The 15,502-nt window shown below is 42.9% G+C and overlaps 1 protein-coding gene across 1 annotated transcript in view; it reads right to left on the reverse strand.

The window, feature by feature from the left end:
- The window catches only part of WNK1 (WNK lysine deficient protein kinase 1), a 78,186-nt gene that overhangs the window by 13,763 nt on the left and 48,921 nt on the right, over positions 1 to 15,502 (reverse strand). The window contains 9 exon segments of the mRNA XM_066320113.1: positions 328 to 1,542; positions 3,211 to 3,327; positions 3,329 to 3,385; positions 3,387 to 3,434; positions 3,436 to 3,468; positions 6,434 to 6,618; positions 7,729 to 8,065; positions 8,284 to 8,503; positions 9,522 to 9,610. Of these exon segments, the coding sequence (XP_066176210.1) occupies positions 328 to 1,542; positions 3,211 to 3,327; positions 3,329 to 3,385; positions 3,387 to 3,434; positions 3,436 to 3,468; positions 6,434 to 6,618; positions 7,729 to 8,065; positions 8,284 to 8,503; positions 9,522 to 9,610 (2,301 nt within the window).

Raw genomic sequence — 15,502 nt, forward strand, 5'->3', positions numbered from 1 at the left:
CATTTAAAACCACTCTTTAAAAGCCAATTTGGTACTCCAGCAATCTCTCACCAAAAGAGCAGCTAGTCCCAGGAGGAACACTGACCATTTTTTACTTTTAACACAAAAGCCCTACCAATATTTCAGCCAAATCTGAACACAGACCAAACGGTTGCCAACGCCTCATTATTTCACAGCAACCTGGTTAAGTTAAAGAGTTTTGGTGGAAAGACACTCCCACGAACGCTAATTCTTAGAACCACACGGAGCAGGTCTAAAAGCAAGGTTTCCCTTTTATATGGCTCGTAAAAAAAGCAGTGAAATTGCAGAAGGGTTTGCTCCTGTAACCTGAGCATAGGATGCAGGTGGTCCTGATGAAAGCGAGGTGGACAAGGCCTGCTGAGTTGAGGCTCCCTGGGGGAAGCAGATGAAGAGCTGCGACTCTCGCAACACCTTCTGAGGCAGCTGAACAACGGGCAATGAGAAGTCTGAACCAAAAGCGGATGACGATCCCCCCGTAGGGGGAGGAGATTGGAAATCACCAGCGTCAGAGGAAGTCAGCTGGGAGGAATCACTGGAGTATTCCGGGCTTCCTTCTGGCCAGCCGCGGCCGGCAGGGCCCCCTGCGGGACCCGCCACCCCTGCGGCAGGACAGGGCCAGTGCTCCTCCGTGACGGGCTGCAGGCGGGCCGGCGGCCCCGCGCCCGGCTCCTCCTGGCCGCTCTCCAGAGAGCCCCGGCCGCTCCGCTGGGCCCGCGGGGGCAGCGCCGGCCCGTCTGCCGCGGCACAGCCCGCGGGGCGCACGTGGAACTCAAACACGCAGCCGCCTCTGCCATCGGCACCGCGGGAGAGCACGGCCGGGGCCGAGTGCGGAACAAATACCTGCCGGAACGCCATCTGAGCTGCCTCTGCGCTCAGGGGAGCTGACACGCTGGAGAATGGAGAAAGGGGCCCCATACCGGCATCCAGCCTCGGGTTCTGGACGTGTCTTGCCAGGTATGTCTGCCCCGAGCGAAAGTCGAACACGGAGCTTTGTGGAGGACCACCTTGCCCGTGGTTTGACTCAGAGCCCTGCTTCGAGTGCTGGTCAGTCGCGAGAGAGTTATAAGCTACGTGCTCATACTGCTCCGATACCTGCGCTGGATAGTGCATGCCCACCAAATACACGGCTTCGGGATGCATCCTGTAGTGAGCATCCTCTGGAGGTGTTGGTCCAGATCTATAGTCACTGTGCACAGGAGCTTGCTCAAACACGGGATTAACTTGCACATGCAGAGGCTCTCCAGTGACTCTCTGAGCTGCTGTGCCCAGCATAACAAATGCCTCTGGAGTCCAATTGGTGGGACTGCCACCGGGTGGAACTAAACTCTGGCCAGTCTTCAGCAATGGCTGGAAGTGGCAAGTTTGGGCTTCCAAAAATGAAGTGCTCTTGCGCCGCTGAGCAATTGCCACCTTCGGCGGGCAGACAGGTGGTGGTGAGAAAGACACCGGCCGTTCATGAATGGTTGGGAAAAATATCTGTGAGTCTGGGAACGGTGGTGTTCCCCCACGAGGATGCTGAGGCTGTATTGACATGAACAAGACAGGTAATTCATACATTAAAAGTGAAAGCACATCAACATGCACAGTTCACTAGGCAGTTCTGTGAAGTAACTTTATAGAATTCATATTCAATTCATGGTCAAAAACATACAGTACTTAGGAAATTTAGGTGAGTTGTAAATATCCATTAAATACATCCGTGGCAGGCATAGCTACAATTGGGAACATTTGCTGGTGTTAGAGCTGCTTTTCCAGTTCAATTCCAAGAGTTCACAAAAAGAAACCAATTATGTTACTTACAATGGAACGAGACTTATTGTCATAGCCTAGCCATTGTGATCGGTGCTTGAAATACAATCCAACCCCTGAGGTCACTGCCATATGTGGAATATGAAATTCAGAACTTGAGAGCAACAACAATGCAGAGCCTCTAATTTGCACTTAGAAAATGACGTTAGATGTTAGTATTTTCCCAATACAAAATCCACAGTGCTAGTGTCCTGTACGCTATCCAAAAAGCTATAAGGAAATATTTGATAGGACAAAATTGACCATTTAATCACTTATGACCAGACTCATTCATATAGAAAAGTAGCACCCATTAAAACAAGCTTAACTCTTGCCTGGACAACAAAACATTCACAGGTTTAATAACAGCAGAGTCCTCAGGCAGTTCCACTCCATCTGAGGTACTACTTCAGAGGAGGTTCTATCTTATTTAACTGTTGGAGGGAATATTTCATTAAGGAGAGTTCTATGTAAGAATAGCAAACAATTCAGTAACTTTGCATTGTTTCATCTCAGCCTGCAGTACGCCCAGAGACAATGTATTCCCTTCCCTAATGGAAAATAACTTGTAGGAGTCAGTATTAAATATGCTGTCCATGACAAATGGCATTTATGACTTTTTCAAGTTGCTGTTTCCAATTTGTTTACTTTCTCCCCAGCCTCTTTTGTCCAGAAAAGCAGCAGCAAATTTCCGTATTGACCAATGTTAATGAGAAGGTCCTACAGATAAAGCCCCTTTCCTGTGCTCTAAATGTGGCTCCACACACTTCATTTACACAAAAATGCTTCTCAAAACTTATTTTGTGTAAACTGAAGTTCAAAATAAAAAGCAACTACCTCCTCTATCACATGTTATCTTTGCATCTGACTTTCTAAGAAACATGAAACTACTGCTTTTTTCCCATTAAGAAGCAGTTGAAGTGGCATTTCTGGTAAGAATTTATAGAAAAAGCCTCAAAAGCACTCATACTCTAAATATCTATTATCACTGTCACAGCTAGCCAAAGCTTTAAGAATAAGCAGCCACAGCAATCAGGCTTTAGAAGCCAGTTGTTTTGTGCAGGGCTTAATTAACATTCAATGTTTCCTTAAAAGCTGAAAAATAAAAGTCTTCTGACTTTGGGTAATAAGAACTACTGTTCCCTTTAGCTGTACCTGTGGTACAACTGGGTAATTTACATTTATACTACCCTAAAAGACAAGAAACAAGCAGTCAGCCACTGTTTGATAATGTTACAGGTACTGCTTCATAGAAATAAACAAAAATAACAAAACCAACATTCCAGCAGCACAATGTAAGGAATTGACTCTTCCATTTCTCCCTTTAAAAATGCCCAGAGCCCAGGATGTATTTAATGATAACTTATCTTACTGTGCCAGGAGGCAAATGGCAACACATACAGGACTGACAGAGAGGGAGGGCAGGCTGGAGCGTCGATGCTTGCGTGGAGAGGCAGAGTGCATGGGCAGGACACTTTCCAGGGCTTTAGAAAGCTTTTCTGCAAAGGTTTCTTCAGGGACAGTCCGAAGGCAGAAGGGAGAAAGAGGTGCAGACAGCGCTGGTGGTGGGGTGCAAGGAGCACTGAGAGGGATGCAGGACATACAGGGAAGAGCAGGAAGGTGGGGGACACAAACTGACATGCTACGACCACGTTGAGGCTAAAGGAGGAAAACAACAGTTAAGAATTGAACACATCCAAAAAAAAAAAAAAAAAAGAAAAAAGTAATAACAAAACCGGCAAAAACTATAATGAGGTAGAAAAGAAATGAAGACACACAATGAAAGGCCCAATATTGACTAATATGTGGTACCACAAGATATGAGAATGCTGAATGAATGCCAGGACACACTGGGAACAGGCTGTATGCACCTCTGAAGACCCCAGCCTGCCTTGAGTTACCGAGCAGTGTGAAAAGCTCCCTAGTACCCTCCTGAGAAACACCTGGAAGGCAGATCACACAGAGAATGTTTTCTCTGGGGCCACAGACATAGCCCACAGTGTGTGCACTCAAAGCAGCTGGTAGTCTGACAAATCAAAACTTACACACTAATGAGCTTTCAAACATTCATTCACTTTCAGAGTGAGTGTGTGTTTACAGGTATCACCCAGTTCCTCTACTGAATTATGGGCACTAAATGGATGCAGCTGGCTCTTTATGAGTTGAAACATATTAATTTACACCCTCTGCAACATGAGTTGTGGAAAAAACTCAGTTTAACCAGTGGAAAATTCTGTTAAATTAGTCTTAAACAAGCATCTTCCAGACGCTGGGCCAATAAAAGCATCCAAATTTCTAACCTTGCCACAATCCAGGACTACAGGTCAAAATCCAATCAAATCAGAAGAACCAAAATAAGGTTTTGAGGTGGGATTTGCCTTTTTTTTTTTTTTTTTTTTTTTGCGCTGGTCTATTGTGTTTTGCTGTGGGTTTTTAAGTAAATGGAAATGTGATGTTGTTAAAGAGGCAGAATACACTTCTTGTGGAGGTAGTCCACAGTATCTTAAACTAATTAAAATCAAATACAGACCTCCAGAGAGAAAAAAACAAGATATTCAGTGGAGATCTGACTTTCAAGATTCCTGTTTTGAGAAATCTTGCTAGACTGATGAAAAATTTGGGAGAGTGGTAGAAAAGAACTCAAATGGTTAACTAAATACATCTTAATCTATTCCAAGGCAGGAGCAGTTATACATCATTCCTGACTCTAATTTATCTAAATAGTTCAGAAACATCTCCACTGATGGAGATTACAATACTTATCTGTCTTTGTAGAGTATTGAAAAAACCCCTTCCTAAACAATAATTCCATGCTGCAATTTAGGCTTATCATTCCCTATTCTAACTATAGTATTGTGATCTGATTAGCCTCCTCTTACTCCACAGCAGCCTTTTACAGCCTTCTCTCTCCTCAAGCTTATCTTTTATAGATTCAATTATTTCAGTCTTCACACATAAACCACATTTTTTGTATTTCTCCCGGGGTTTTTTAAACACTCTTCTCTGGATTTTCTCCCAAGCCACCCTCTAAATCACTCAGCCAATGTGTCCAGGATAGACTTACCAACAGCCAAGAGCAGAACTACTATTTCATATAATGGGATGTTTGCCTTTTTTATGACAGCATGATGTTTTTGACCATGTCCAGCTTGTGGTCCAATATAATCCCTGACTTTTTCTTAATTTATTTTGCAAAATGGCAGCCTAGCCAGTGGTTACTCATTATGTATTGTGTAGCTGATTATTCCAGTTTAAGCACCAACCTTGTTCTTGTGTGATTCTTTTTAAGGTCATTTCTCCAGCTGTCAATGTAATTTCCACCTGTCAGCCCCTTCCCAACAGAGGGTGAGCAGTCCCTGTAGCGTGTCAGGTACCGCTGTTGTCATCAGGCAGAATGAGTATGTGTTTGCAGCAAACTAAACAGCTGAACTGTACCTTTATCATATGCCTCTTCTCCCTCCTCCCAAAAGATTCTGCTCTTTCAAACCTGCAAGCCGGCCATCCCAAGAGAGTGACATGGCTTCTGCTCCAGCATGTGCCCACACACCAAAACATGGCTTACCCAGAAGAGCAGCTTGTTTAGAGGGATTAAGAACTCCTCATCAAGTACTAACAGTCCCACACACCTCAGGTTAAGGGGCTTTGAAAAAGATGGAGATGCTTTCATTGTGGGTGATAGCAGCCTGTCTGCCCAACTCCTGGTTACACCAGTGATTCTGTAATAAAGCCTACAACCACAGCTACCAGGAGTGAGGACCCTCAATCCTAAGTCTCACATCTCCTTCATGGTATTACTACATTATACCATAATGTCTGCCTCAGTCTTGGATTGTTCTTTGTGTAGAAAACAAGCGACAAGGGAACCACTGAAGACAATAGAAAAGTAGCAGAAGTTCTACTCCAGTTAGAATAGATTTCTGCATACTCTCTTACTCAGGTCTAAAAACATACCAAGGAAAAAACATACCAAAATAAAAGGGCAACACAAATGAACACAGGAAAAGTATTTGTGCCCAGTGCAGACTTTCCAGGGAAAAGGAATACGCATGATGAGCAAATCAACACAAGCTAGAAATAAAACTGGGAACAAGGATGTAGGGTCTTTTCAGTCTGAAGTTCTCACATGCAACATTCTGTAACAGTTAAAAAGGTCTTACCTGCAAAATCTGTAATCAAAACCTCACAGAACACACACAGCAATTTCATACAGTGGCTTCAGTTATTCTATTCCCTGCTCCAAACTAAACCAGCAGTTTGATCCCTGGTAACTCATATACCCACACATACACAACCTTCCCAGGCAAGATTAAATGCTTTTTTTCATGAGATAGTCTTGTTCTGAGGATGCTACTTCCATTCATAAAAAACAACTAACCCATCATTCCGCTTAACTGGAGCAAAGATTAAATAAAAGCTTTAAAGACAAAGATGCTTTTGCACTTTTCCCTCCCCCTCTAAAATCAGTCCTCTTGCAGAAAAGAGCCCCTGAACTCCTCCCACGCAGAATGTGTATCCTATGGGCACAAGACCCAGGTGGAAGACGGCCTGGCAGGTTTGCTGTCACCCTGAGCAGACACACAGAGGAGCAATGCCATGCACTGGCAGTGCAGTGAGGGCTGCTTACCGCTGCAGGCGGCTGATATCCTCCGTGCTGCTGGGACTGCCCGGGGCCCACGGAGCCGGGGTACCCCTGCACTGCACTGCTGGACACCGCCTGCTCGTGCTGGGAGCCATAGGACACCGTCTGCTGGCTGCCCACCGATTCGGTGTACACAGAGGACCCCTGGCCGCTGTCAACTGTTCCGTCCGCTGGAAAAGTCAAGGATAAAAACCTGCGTTTCAACAACTCCGCTCTGGATTCAAAACTTCAAAGATCCTGTAACTGATCAAATATTAAATTGATTTTTGTGCCATGTCATGTGCATCTTTATTAGCATTCTACCTCTTGTAATATTTAAGCTGATTTTAAAATCTTTTTTCCTCCATTATGCCTTCCCCTAAAAAACCTGAAAACATTATTAATTTCATGAATTCTCTGGGAAGATATTTAAGAATAAACTGTATTTCCTACAAAAGGCTAGACTAGAAAAAGGAACCTAAATTCCACATTGTGATGAATGATCTTTCAAGGGTTGTTAATCATTACTTTTATTTAATTTTACACAGACATTTAAAACAGGTGTGTTGTTCTTGTGCTGGCTGACAGGTGCCATGTAGGCACAGTAATGAACTAGGCAAAATAGTAAATTTAAAATCCCTGTTAGCTACGAGCAGACAGTAATTTACTTTTTAACTTCATCGTTCTAATATGGAAGTTATCATATTCCATCATGGTTCAAATGTTGGCATGGCAGAAGAGGAAAAGACAGGATTATTAATTCATCTTTTCATGTACAGTACGTAAAACAAAGTAAGACTTTTCAAAAAGGAAATTATAAACTGAACTACCTGTAGATTAATCTCATTTCCACTTTAAATGTAAGTTAACAAGGATTGAAATAAATGGTTTTAACAGCCTGATCTACAGTGGTGCAGGAGCATACAGCCTTCTGCAGGGCCCCTGTAGGAATATACTGCCCCTGTAGGAGGGCAGCAAAACCAAGAGTATGTGGTCTAGGTGCCCCAGTTCATCCAGTGTATTACCCAGAAACAAAGACAAACCATTTTGTGCTAAGACACTGGGCTATGAGTTGTGCCAAGCCTTGGCTCAGCTAAGGCACAGGAATGCACCTTATGTTCCCGTATCTCATATATCTTATGTTGCTGCGCTTTCTAGTGGCCTGCTGTTCCTCGGCAGCAGCAGCAATGGCAGACAGCATCATCTTAAGGTCTTTACTGCTACATCCACTCAAAGTGTCAGACTAACAGAGGACCTGTGTAAGTGCAGGAGTTCCCAGAGAGAGCAGCTGAGGCACTTACAAAGAACAGATATACTGGGTTGCTGGAACTGCAGCTGTTGGTGTTGATCAGCTTCTGGCTCCTCAGGCTCCACTTGTGTAGAAACCGATGCTGAAGCCGTGGGGACAGCAGTAGTACCAGTGACAGACTGGGGATGCTTTGACCCTGCATGGGAAGCACTTGATGGCTGCTGTTGCTCCAGCTGCTGCTTCTGACTACCTTCTTCCTGAAGTATGATCTCCTGTTCTTCTTGCACCGACTGGCGCTGCTCTCGCTTGCGCTTAATCAAAGATACCCTGTCCTTGATAGCCTTCGCCATCGTCTTGTGATCCCCTTCACAGACATAGCCAGACTCCACCTGAAGGAGGACACATTCACAGAATTCACACTGCCACACACAGCCCCTGTCCAAGTGCTACCACACAGCTACATCTTTCTGGCACTAACTTCTCAACTACACACTTGTGAACCCCTTCATTTCCAGACAGGAACAGCAAAAGCAGAGGCTGACAGACCACAATTCATTGTCACAGCACAGCTCTGCTTCCAGAGCTTCGTCAGACCACCAGCACTTACCATTTCCTGTGCTACGTCCTCTGGGACATCTCTTTCCAAATCAAATGAAAACTCTATTGCCTCATTATCTTTATATTTGCCCTTGAGCTTTTTGATGTCTTCAATTCGCAGCCAGAGTTTAATGGCAATTTTTTCTCCATCATCTTCCTCTGCAAGTTCTACCCGTACTCCAGTCTCTTCTTGGAAGAAAGCATGATTCAAAAGGTCCTTAATGGCATATCTAGATATTGGGAAGGAATGCAGAAAGCACATTCAGTTATCAGGATTTCATAAAATATGAAGGAATAACCTTTGCCAGATGCTCCCCTGATTTACTCTCCGAGTTTTACGCTGTTTTGAACCCTCATGTGCATTCTGTTGGGTGTAATTAGAAGCTTTGTCCTAAGGTACAAAGGAGATTTACAAGCACATCATTAACAATAGGGGTTAACAACCCAAACCAAATGGCAAGAAATAAGTGATGTGCAGCAACAAAATTAACTTCAAATGAGAAAAAAAATACTGAATTGTTTAAAAGCAAGAAAAAGAACTGAAACGAAAAATACACAGCAACACTATCAGATGTAAAACTTCCAAGAGTTAGTAAAAGGGGATGAATATACATCCATGAACAAAACTAGTTCTGAACAGTTTTGAATGAATGCCAACAGTGGGCAGCTAGAGGGTGGACAAAAGTCTGAAATCAGAATTCAGTAAGCAACAACCACGTAACAGCAGAAAACAAAACAAATCCCACAAACAAACCATCAGAGCAGTCACAGATTTCCTGTAATGGTATAAGTTAATCACTTGAAGTAGAAGCCATGGTGCAAAAAAATGCAGATAAAAATGAGCAGCAAGAATTTAAAACTGAAGAGTCCTCAAAATGATCAATCATACCAACAGAACCAAAGGGGCAAAAAATTACAGAACAACCAACCAACCAATCCAAACACCTGGAAACCTGGAAGGATTGTTTTGCTGACCAAGTCAAAGTTTTAATAAAAGCGACAGAATTTCTGAATAAACTGCCATGGTTACTGTGGCATTTGCACTTTTGTTGACACTGTTAATTCTCTAAAACAATCAGTGAATAAGAATCTACCAAAGAACAGAAGCTGCAGAAGTACTATTAGCTTCCCAACTTTCAGCAGAACAAAGAAGACTCCGGGAACCAACTGGATTTGGTATCACCACGTTTGATATCACAAAGGTCTCAGGCAGCAGTTAACACCTTTATCTGCAAAGCAAGCACTTACCTTTCTCCTTTGTTCTGCCGAATGCAACCCTCAATAATCTCCTTCACTTCAGGGATTGCTACTTTATCGAAGCTGGCTGGCTTGACACCCTGAAACACACAAGTGACAACTGAGAAACCGCAAGGTCCACTTGACTCAGGTTTTGATTGTGTTGACAAACCATCTGTTTTTACTCCCTGCATAACTGACCTAAATAACCAGTGGAAATATAGGCAAAGTCTGACACCAGTACTACTGCTTGTTTGTGACTTTTGCAAACGTTCCACACATCCCCCTTCCCATCTATAGCTCCATTTCTGTAACAGAAACCTTGGCACTTGGTGCTCAAGCTATGAGAGCAGAACTGTATAGTTTCCATGGAAGTTGTGCTGGTTAGCGGGAAGTACACAGACTGGACTGAGAATGGAAGGAAATGGTTCCTCTGTAACACTAATGCATGAAACCATAGGAGTAATTTAACAGAATTTTATAACCAGAATGTTCCCAACTTGCCATTATATGAAGTAGGATTTTCACAGGAAAAACCTTAGCCCAGGATGATCTCACTGGATCACTAAATAATTTGTCCAGTTTAAAAAAATGCACACAACCAAAAACCTTCTGGTTTCCTAGCTCTCCCCCAAAGGCCTACTTGACCCAAACCACACTCCTGCATCACTGCTGCTGTGAGTTCAGGGAAATGAGCTTAGCAATCCAGGCCTGTACAAAAGCCCTTCCACAATACACAGCAGCCCTTTTTCCAATACATGCTAAAGCTACAGGGGGAAAGCAAAACAAAATCTAAGTAAGATCAACCACCCAAAGCAGTAAAACAAACATGCCACGAGATGTGACCATCTGGGAATTCTGAAAAACATTTCAGGCAGAGAGCCAAGCTTCATCACTTAATCATGGCCAAAAATGGCATTCTGGGGCCAAAGGTCCACAACAACAAAATCTGGCACCCAATTTTACTTGATTCAGCCTTTAGTTTCAAACTCTATTTAAGACAGCAGAATGAGAGAGGATGGAGACATGCTGTTCAAATGTTTGAAGAGAGCTGGTGTTTTCAAGCTGAACAGTCCTGAAATTATACACCTGATACATCTGACCCTGTCACTGTTGAATGACAACTAAACACAACGAAAACCACAGCTCTGAAGCACAGAAATAAATGAGGTAGCAGTACAAGCGTTGTGATTCATGCCCTAAATACTTCTCCCAATATCCCACAAAGTACTGGTGACATCAGGACATGATCCCTCCCCATTCCTCTATGGTGAGCAGGAAACAAGCCTTGAAACAGAAAAGTCTGAGTCTAAACCCCAGTCTTAGCAACTACTGACCCTGTTCTTGGAGGTCTTAAAAGGAGAAAAAAAAAAAAAAAGCCAACACAAAACCCCCACACCACAGAAAGGAAACCATTTACCAGATAAAAAACCAGTATGCTCTTATAACAGGAAGGTTATCTATTTCTTTGGTCTAAAATTTGCCCTTGTGAAAGTCTAGCAATTGAAATGCACAGAAGTGCAGACTTTACTGTGACTAGAACAAGCACTGAAACAGAGAATGCCAGTGAACATCAGCTGAATGCTTTTAGAAGCTTTGCTGACTATCAAGCCCTAAGAAAATCAATGCCCCAGGCAATAAAAACTGGGATCTCTGTGCTGTTTTAGACTGTAACCAGGCCTTATCATAAACCTCCAGCTTCTAAGCAGGGCACAGAGTTCTCCACTCTAAAGGGATTTATAAAACTCTGTTCATTTAGTTGACTTGTCAAAGGCACCCACCTTTCATTATGACCACAATTAAAATGGTCCCAGAAGTTCAGGTTTATACACTGAGTACAGATATTTCTATATATAGTTAAATGCTCTTCTGTATAACATATATAACCTATGCAATAATTATTCAACTCCTTATTGCATATATTCCCATCTAAATTTGCCCAAGTTTAACACATGTAGGTCTCCTAAACAGCTCAAGCCTCAGACGTAGCAGCCTGCACTGACATTCATTTACACTGAGGCAGCAGAAGGATGGTGTCAGATCTGTGACAATCTCATTTCAGAAAACTAAAAGCTAACATGAGGAAGACAACTGGTACAGAAAAATATCAGCATAACGAAGCCAGGATATGATTTTTTCTTGTTAATTATTGTGCCACATGCTCTGTTCTTGCACAGAGCCTGAAAAGTTACAGCTAAGGTTAGATTTTAAGATCAGTAATTCAGTCTGCTAGCCTGCATTTCTCACTGCTGAAAGAAATTAAATCCTTGTCCAAAATCTTCAGGGTCTTCCATGAGGACCATTTTACAATAGCCCATTTTATGAACCCCAAATCAAGAGTTTAGTTAAAAAGTGAAGTTCCTGCCAGCCTCCTAAAGCAGAGCTTCCATGTTCTGCTCCTCAGAACAGCTGGAGAACATCCCACTAGGGCCTAAAACCAGCACGGGACTCCGTGTTCAGGCAGCTCCCTGTTTCTCACTTGTCTCCACAGCCCATGAGAAGGGCTGCCCAAGGCTCCTCCCCAGCTCTGGACAAGCACTCCCCACATACTGAAGTTCATCAGCTTTTCAAACCCTTTGGTTCCCTCCTGCAAGCACTAATGGAAGTGTCTATTTTATATGAGATGGGGGTACTAGAAATTACTAAAAATCAATAAATCAGTGAAATCTTTTCTACTCAGAGCTGCCTACACACCTTCATCTGCCATCACAGAAACCCAAGGGAGGCCAGGCCCTGAAATTCATATAACCTTGACATGTTCTTAAGAGTGCATGAGCTGGGCAGCCAAGCGTACCTTCAGAAGTCTCTGAACCCAAAGGCACTCCAGGAAATGTGAGGCCAGCCAGTGTTTTCTGGTTTTACCACACTTTAAATGGTCACATTCCTATGTGCCACTCCTGGTCCCCAAACTCCTTGGAAGAACCACAGGACAACTCAAATCCTAAGCTACTAGTCCTGTTTCCTGGTGGCAGTTCAGGAAGAACTGAACAGCCAAATCCCACTACCATTATTTTTGAGTTTGCTAAAGAAACAGCAGGAAGAGCTCTCACAAAGGAAAAAAAGCACAGGTATAACAGGCACACATGAAAATCAACGTTTCCTCAAGCTCCTGTTCTAAAATAACACAAACTGGCAGTGCTGCTGAAAGCAACAGCCTCTCCTTCTCCATTTCCCATTCTCACACCCGTGTAATTTCCTTTCTTTTGCCTGCAAACACATTTATACAGTTGCCTAATGAACCAAATCACAGCATGTATCAGACTTGAAACAGATCCAACCAGAAAAGGCTGCAGCAGCTTCCAATGAGCTGAAGTTCCCTACACTGCTGCTCAGGCTCTCACAATCATAGGACAGTCAGGCCACAACAGCTTATTTTGAAAGAAGCACCAACTTAAAATAAAAATCACTGAATGGTTAGATTTTGAGAATGTCTCTAAAATATGGTTATTTATGTAGGTAGCCACAGATACAAAATTAAAAACTCAGAGTTTGTACGTTAAGTCTAATAAGGATTTCATATTTCACTTATCTTAGATGTGATAAAATTTGTGATTTTATCAGATTTTAACCAGGTGAAAAAACATCTTCCAAAATTCAACATACATGGTTCTTTGATCAAATAAAGGCCAGTTAGGTATTCTTAAAAACACAAAATTTCCAGGAAACTTTTAAACCCCGAAGTATAAGCTATCCAGAACTCTTCTTCACACTTTTGCCTAGAAACACGTAATATTTTGCATTAGTTAGATCACCTGATTACCGAGTCAGTAGTTTAACATCTTGTTCTAATGCAAAAGATACTAAAAATATCATTTACTTCACTAGAGAAGGTACAATCAATGCTGTGTAACTTCTACCACAAACCAAAATGAAGGCAGAGGAAGTGTTACATACCCTCAGGTATTCTAAATTTAAGAAAAAAACCTTAGGTTTGGAACAAAACCATAAGTGGAAAATAACATAATCAACTAATGCTCCAGACCTGATGGTCAGGATTTTAATTTACATTTTAAAAAACGGCGTCGGAAAAAGTAAAGTCAAATTTAAAAGCTAAAGAATTAAGCTATGCAAATGCAAAGCAGTTCAAAAGATTTGGAGAGAACTCTAATTCACCACCGAAATACTTTCCTGTGGCTATACCACTCGACAGAGCTGAAATTCTTACTTACCTCTTTAGCACAATCCTTGTGAGAGCAGCAACAGTGGGAATTAACAATTACAAATATGGGACAGATCTCTCTTTTTGTGAGCTCCATCAGGAAAAGAGAGGCACGCACAGCACAGAATTAGCAAGGTGCTATTTTCCCACGGGACTCCACTGGGCCGTGGACTTAACGCACAGCAGAGGGAAAGCAGACATCCAGGTTAGAAGGGAGCATTGTTTCTCCTGGACACCTCTTGCTATTTTCCAAGTCCAGTACATGAGGCTGCAGAGATCTGAGCTCAATACTGCCCGTGTCACTCTAATACTGAACGGAAAGAATCAAGCCAAGGAGGTGAGGTGTCCCTTTCTGCCTGCCCAGCCAGCTGCCAGAGGAGGAGGGAGTGACAGCACAGGGATCCTTTACTGCCCGTGTCCCCGCCCTCCCACTGGGCTGCTCTGCCTCCTCCCCACCCAGGATTCCTGCAGGAGTTCCTGCTGCTGCTGCAGAACAGCTCTGTGAGCAGGGCAGCTGTGCAGGGGAACGAAGGGAGTCACTGTGCTGTGCAGGGGAACGAAGGGAGCTCCAGCAGTACACACACAGCTCACTGCAACTCCAGCTAACAGCACTGAGACACCCTAATGCGTTTTGCTACCAGTGGCAATACCATCTAACTTCCTTTTCCCTTAATGTAAGGGCACAGAGACCGGAAGGTGATTTTTAGACTGCTGGACAATGTTAGAAAGCTGCATTGTTGCTTGGTTTACATCACATGTGCACAAACAATCCAGAGTTTTATATCTTCTAGTACCTCTTAACAGACTTCAGACCTCAACTTGAAGTTCGATTTTTTTTTTTTTTTTCTTCTGGTATCTGGTTCCAAGCAACCATTGTAAAACCCCTTTATAAATCAAATGAGCTGGCCATAGCTTCAGGGCTTGGGTGTTTTTATTGTAAGGAAATAAGGAGCAAAGCTAAGAAGGAGCAGATACATCATTTTAAAGACAAAGTTAGCAAACTAATTTTGACAAACTAGTGATGATGAACTGTGATAAAATTCAATTTAGAATTATCAAGATCACTTTTCACCCCTAAATAACAAACTCAGTTCCTTGAGTATACCACAATTACACCAGCAGTGTTTTTACAGTATACACCATCAGCGTTGCAAAAGCTACATTCTGCACACTTAATTAAGGCCACGCTTTCCTGGGGTACATGGCATGACCTGCCAGGCACATCCAGCACTGCAGCTCTTCTACCTGTCCCAGCGTAACCACAACTCTCGCTTGGCTCTTTTCAAAGGTGCTGTAACTCAAGAGCCTGAAAAGAATTCTACAGTAACTGATTAATCTTCTCAAACAAAATGTTCTAACACTGCAGCCCAGAAGCTAGTAGCACCAGCAGCAAAGTCAAATCACACAAACAAAGTAATTAAAGTGGCTACATTTCCTTTCTGCTAAGTTGTTACCGTGCTAGTTTGAGCCAGTCCCAGGCTGCTACAAACCATTAGTTCAGGAATTTAGAGCCAGAGTATGACTACAGTGGAAAAAGAGACCCAACCTCTTTCCCCCAGTCCCAAAGAAGCCCTCAGGCAATGGCATATATAGCATTTAAATTGGTTTACCCCGTGATCGCCTAAATTTCACTACCTGCAATTAGTTACTTATCCAACCCTAAAACCCTGCATATTTAACCATTTCACCACCTCTAATCCTTCACCTTCATCTTGCTGCCTGTTCTAGGGACCATCTTTCAGATGCAGTTCTTTCCTTATTTCACACAGGATACTGAAACTGTTTGATAATTCTCACCCCAGCTGAACTGAATACATACTATGAAAAGAAAGAC

Source organism: Sylvia atricapilla, chromosome 5, assembly GCF_009819655.1.
Source record: "Sylvia atricapilla isolate bSylAtr1 chromosome 5, bSylAtr1.pri, whole genome shotgun sequence".
Lineage (NCBI taxonomy): Eukaryota > Metazoa > Chordata > Aves > Passeriformes > Sylviidae > Sylvia > Sylvia atricapilla.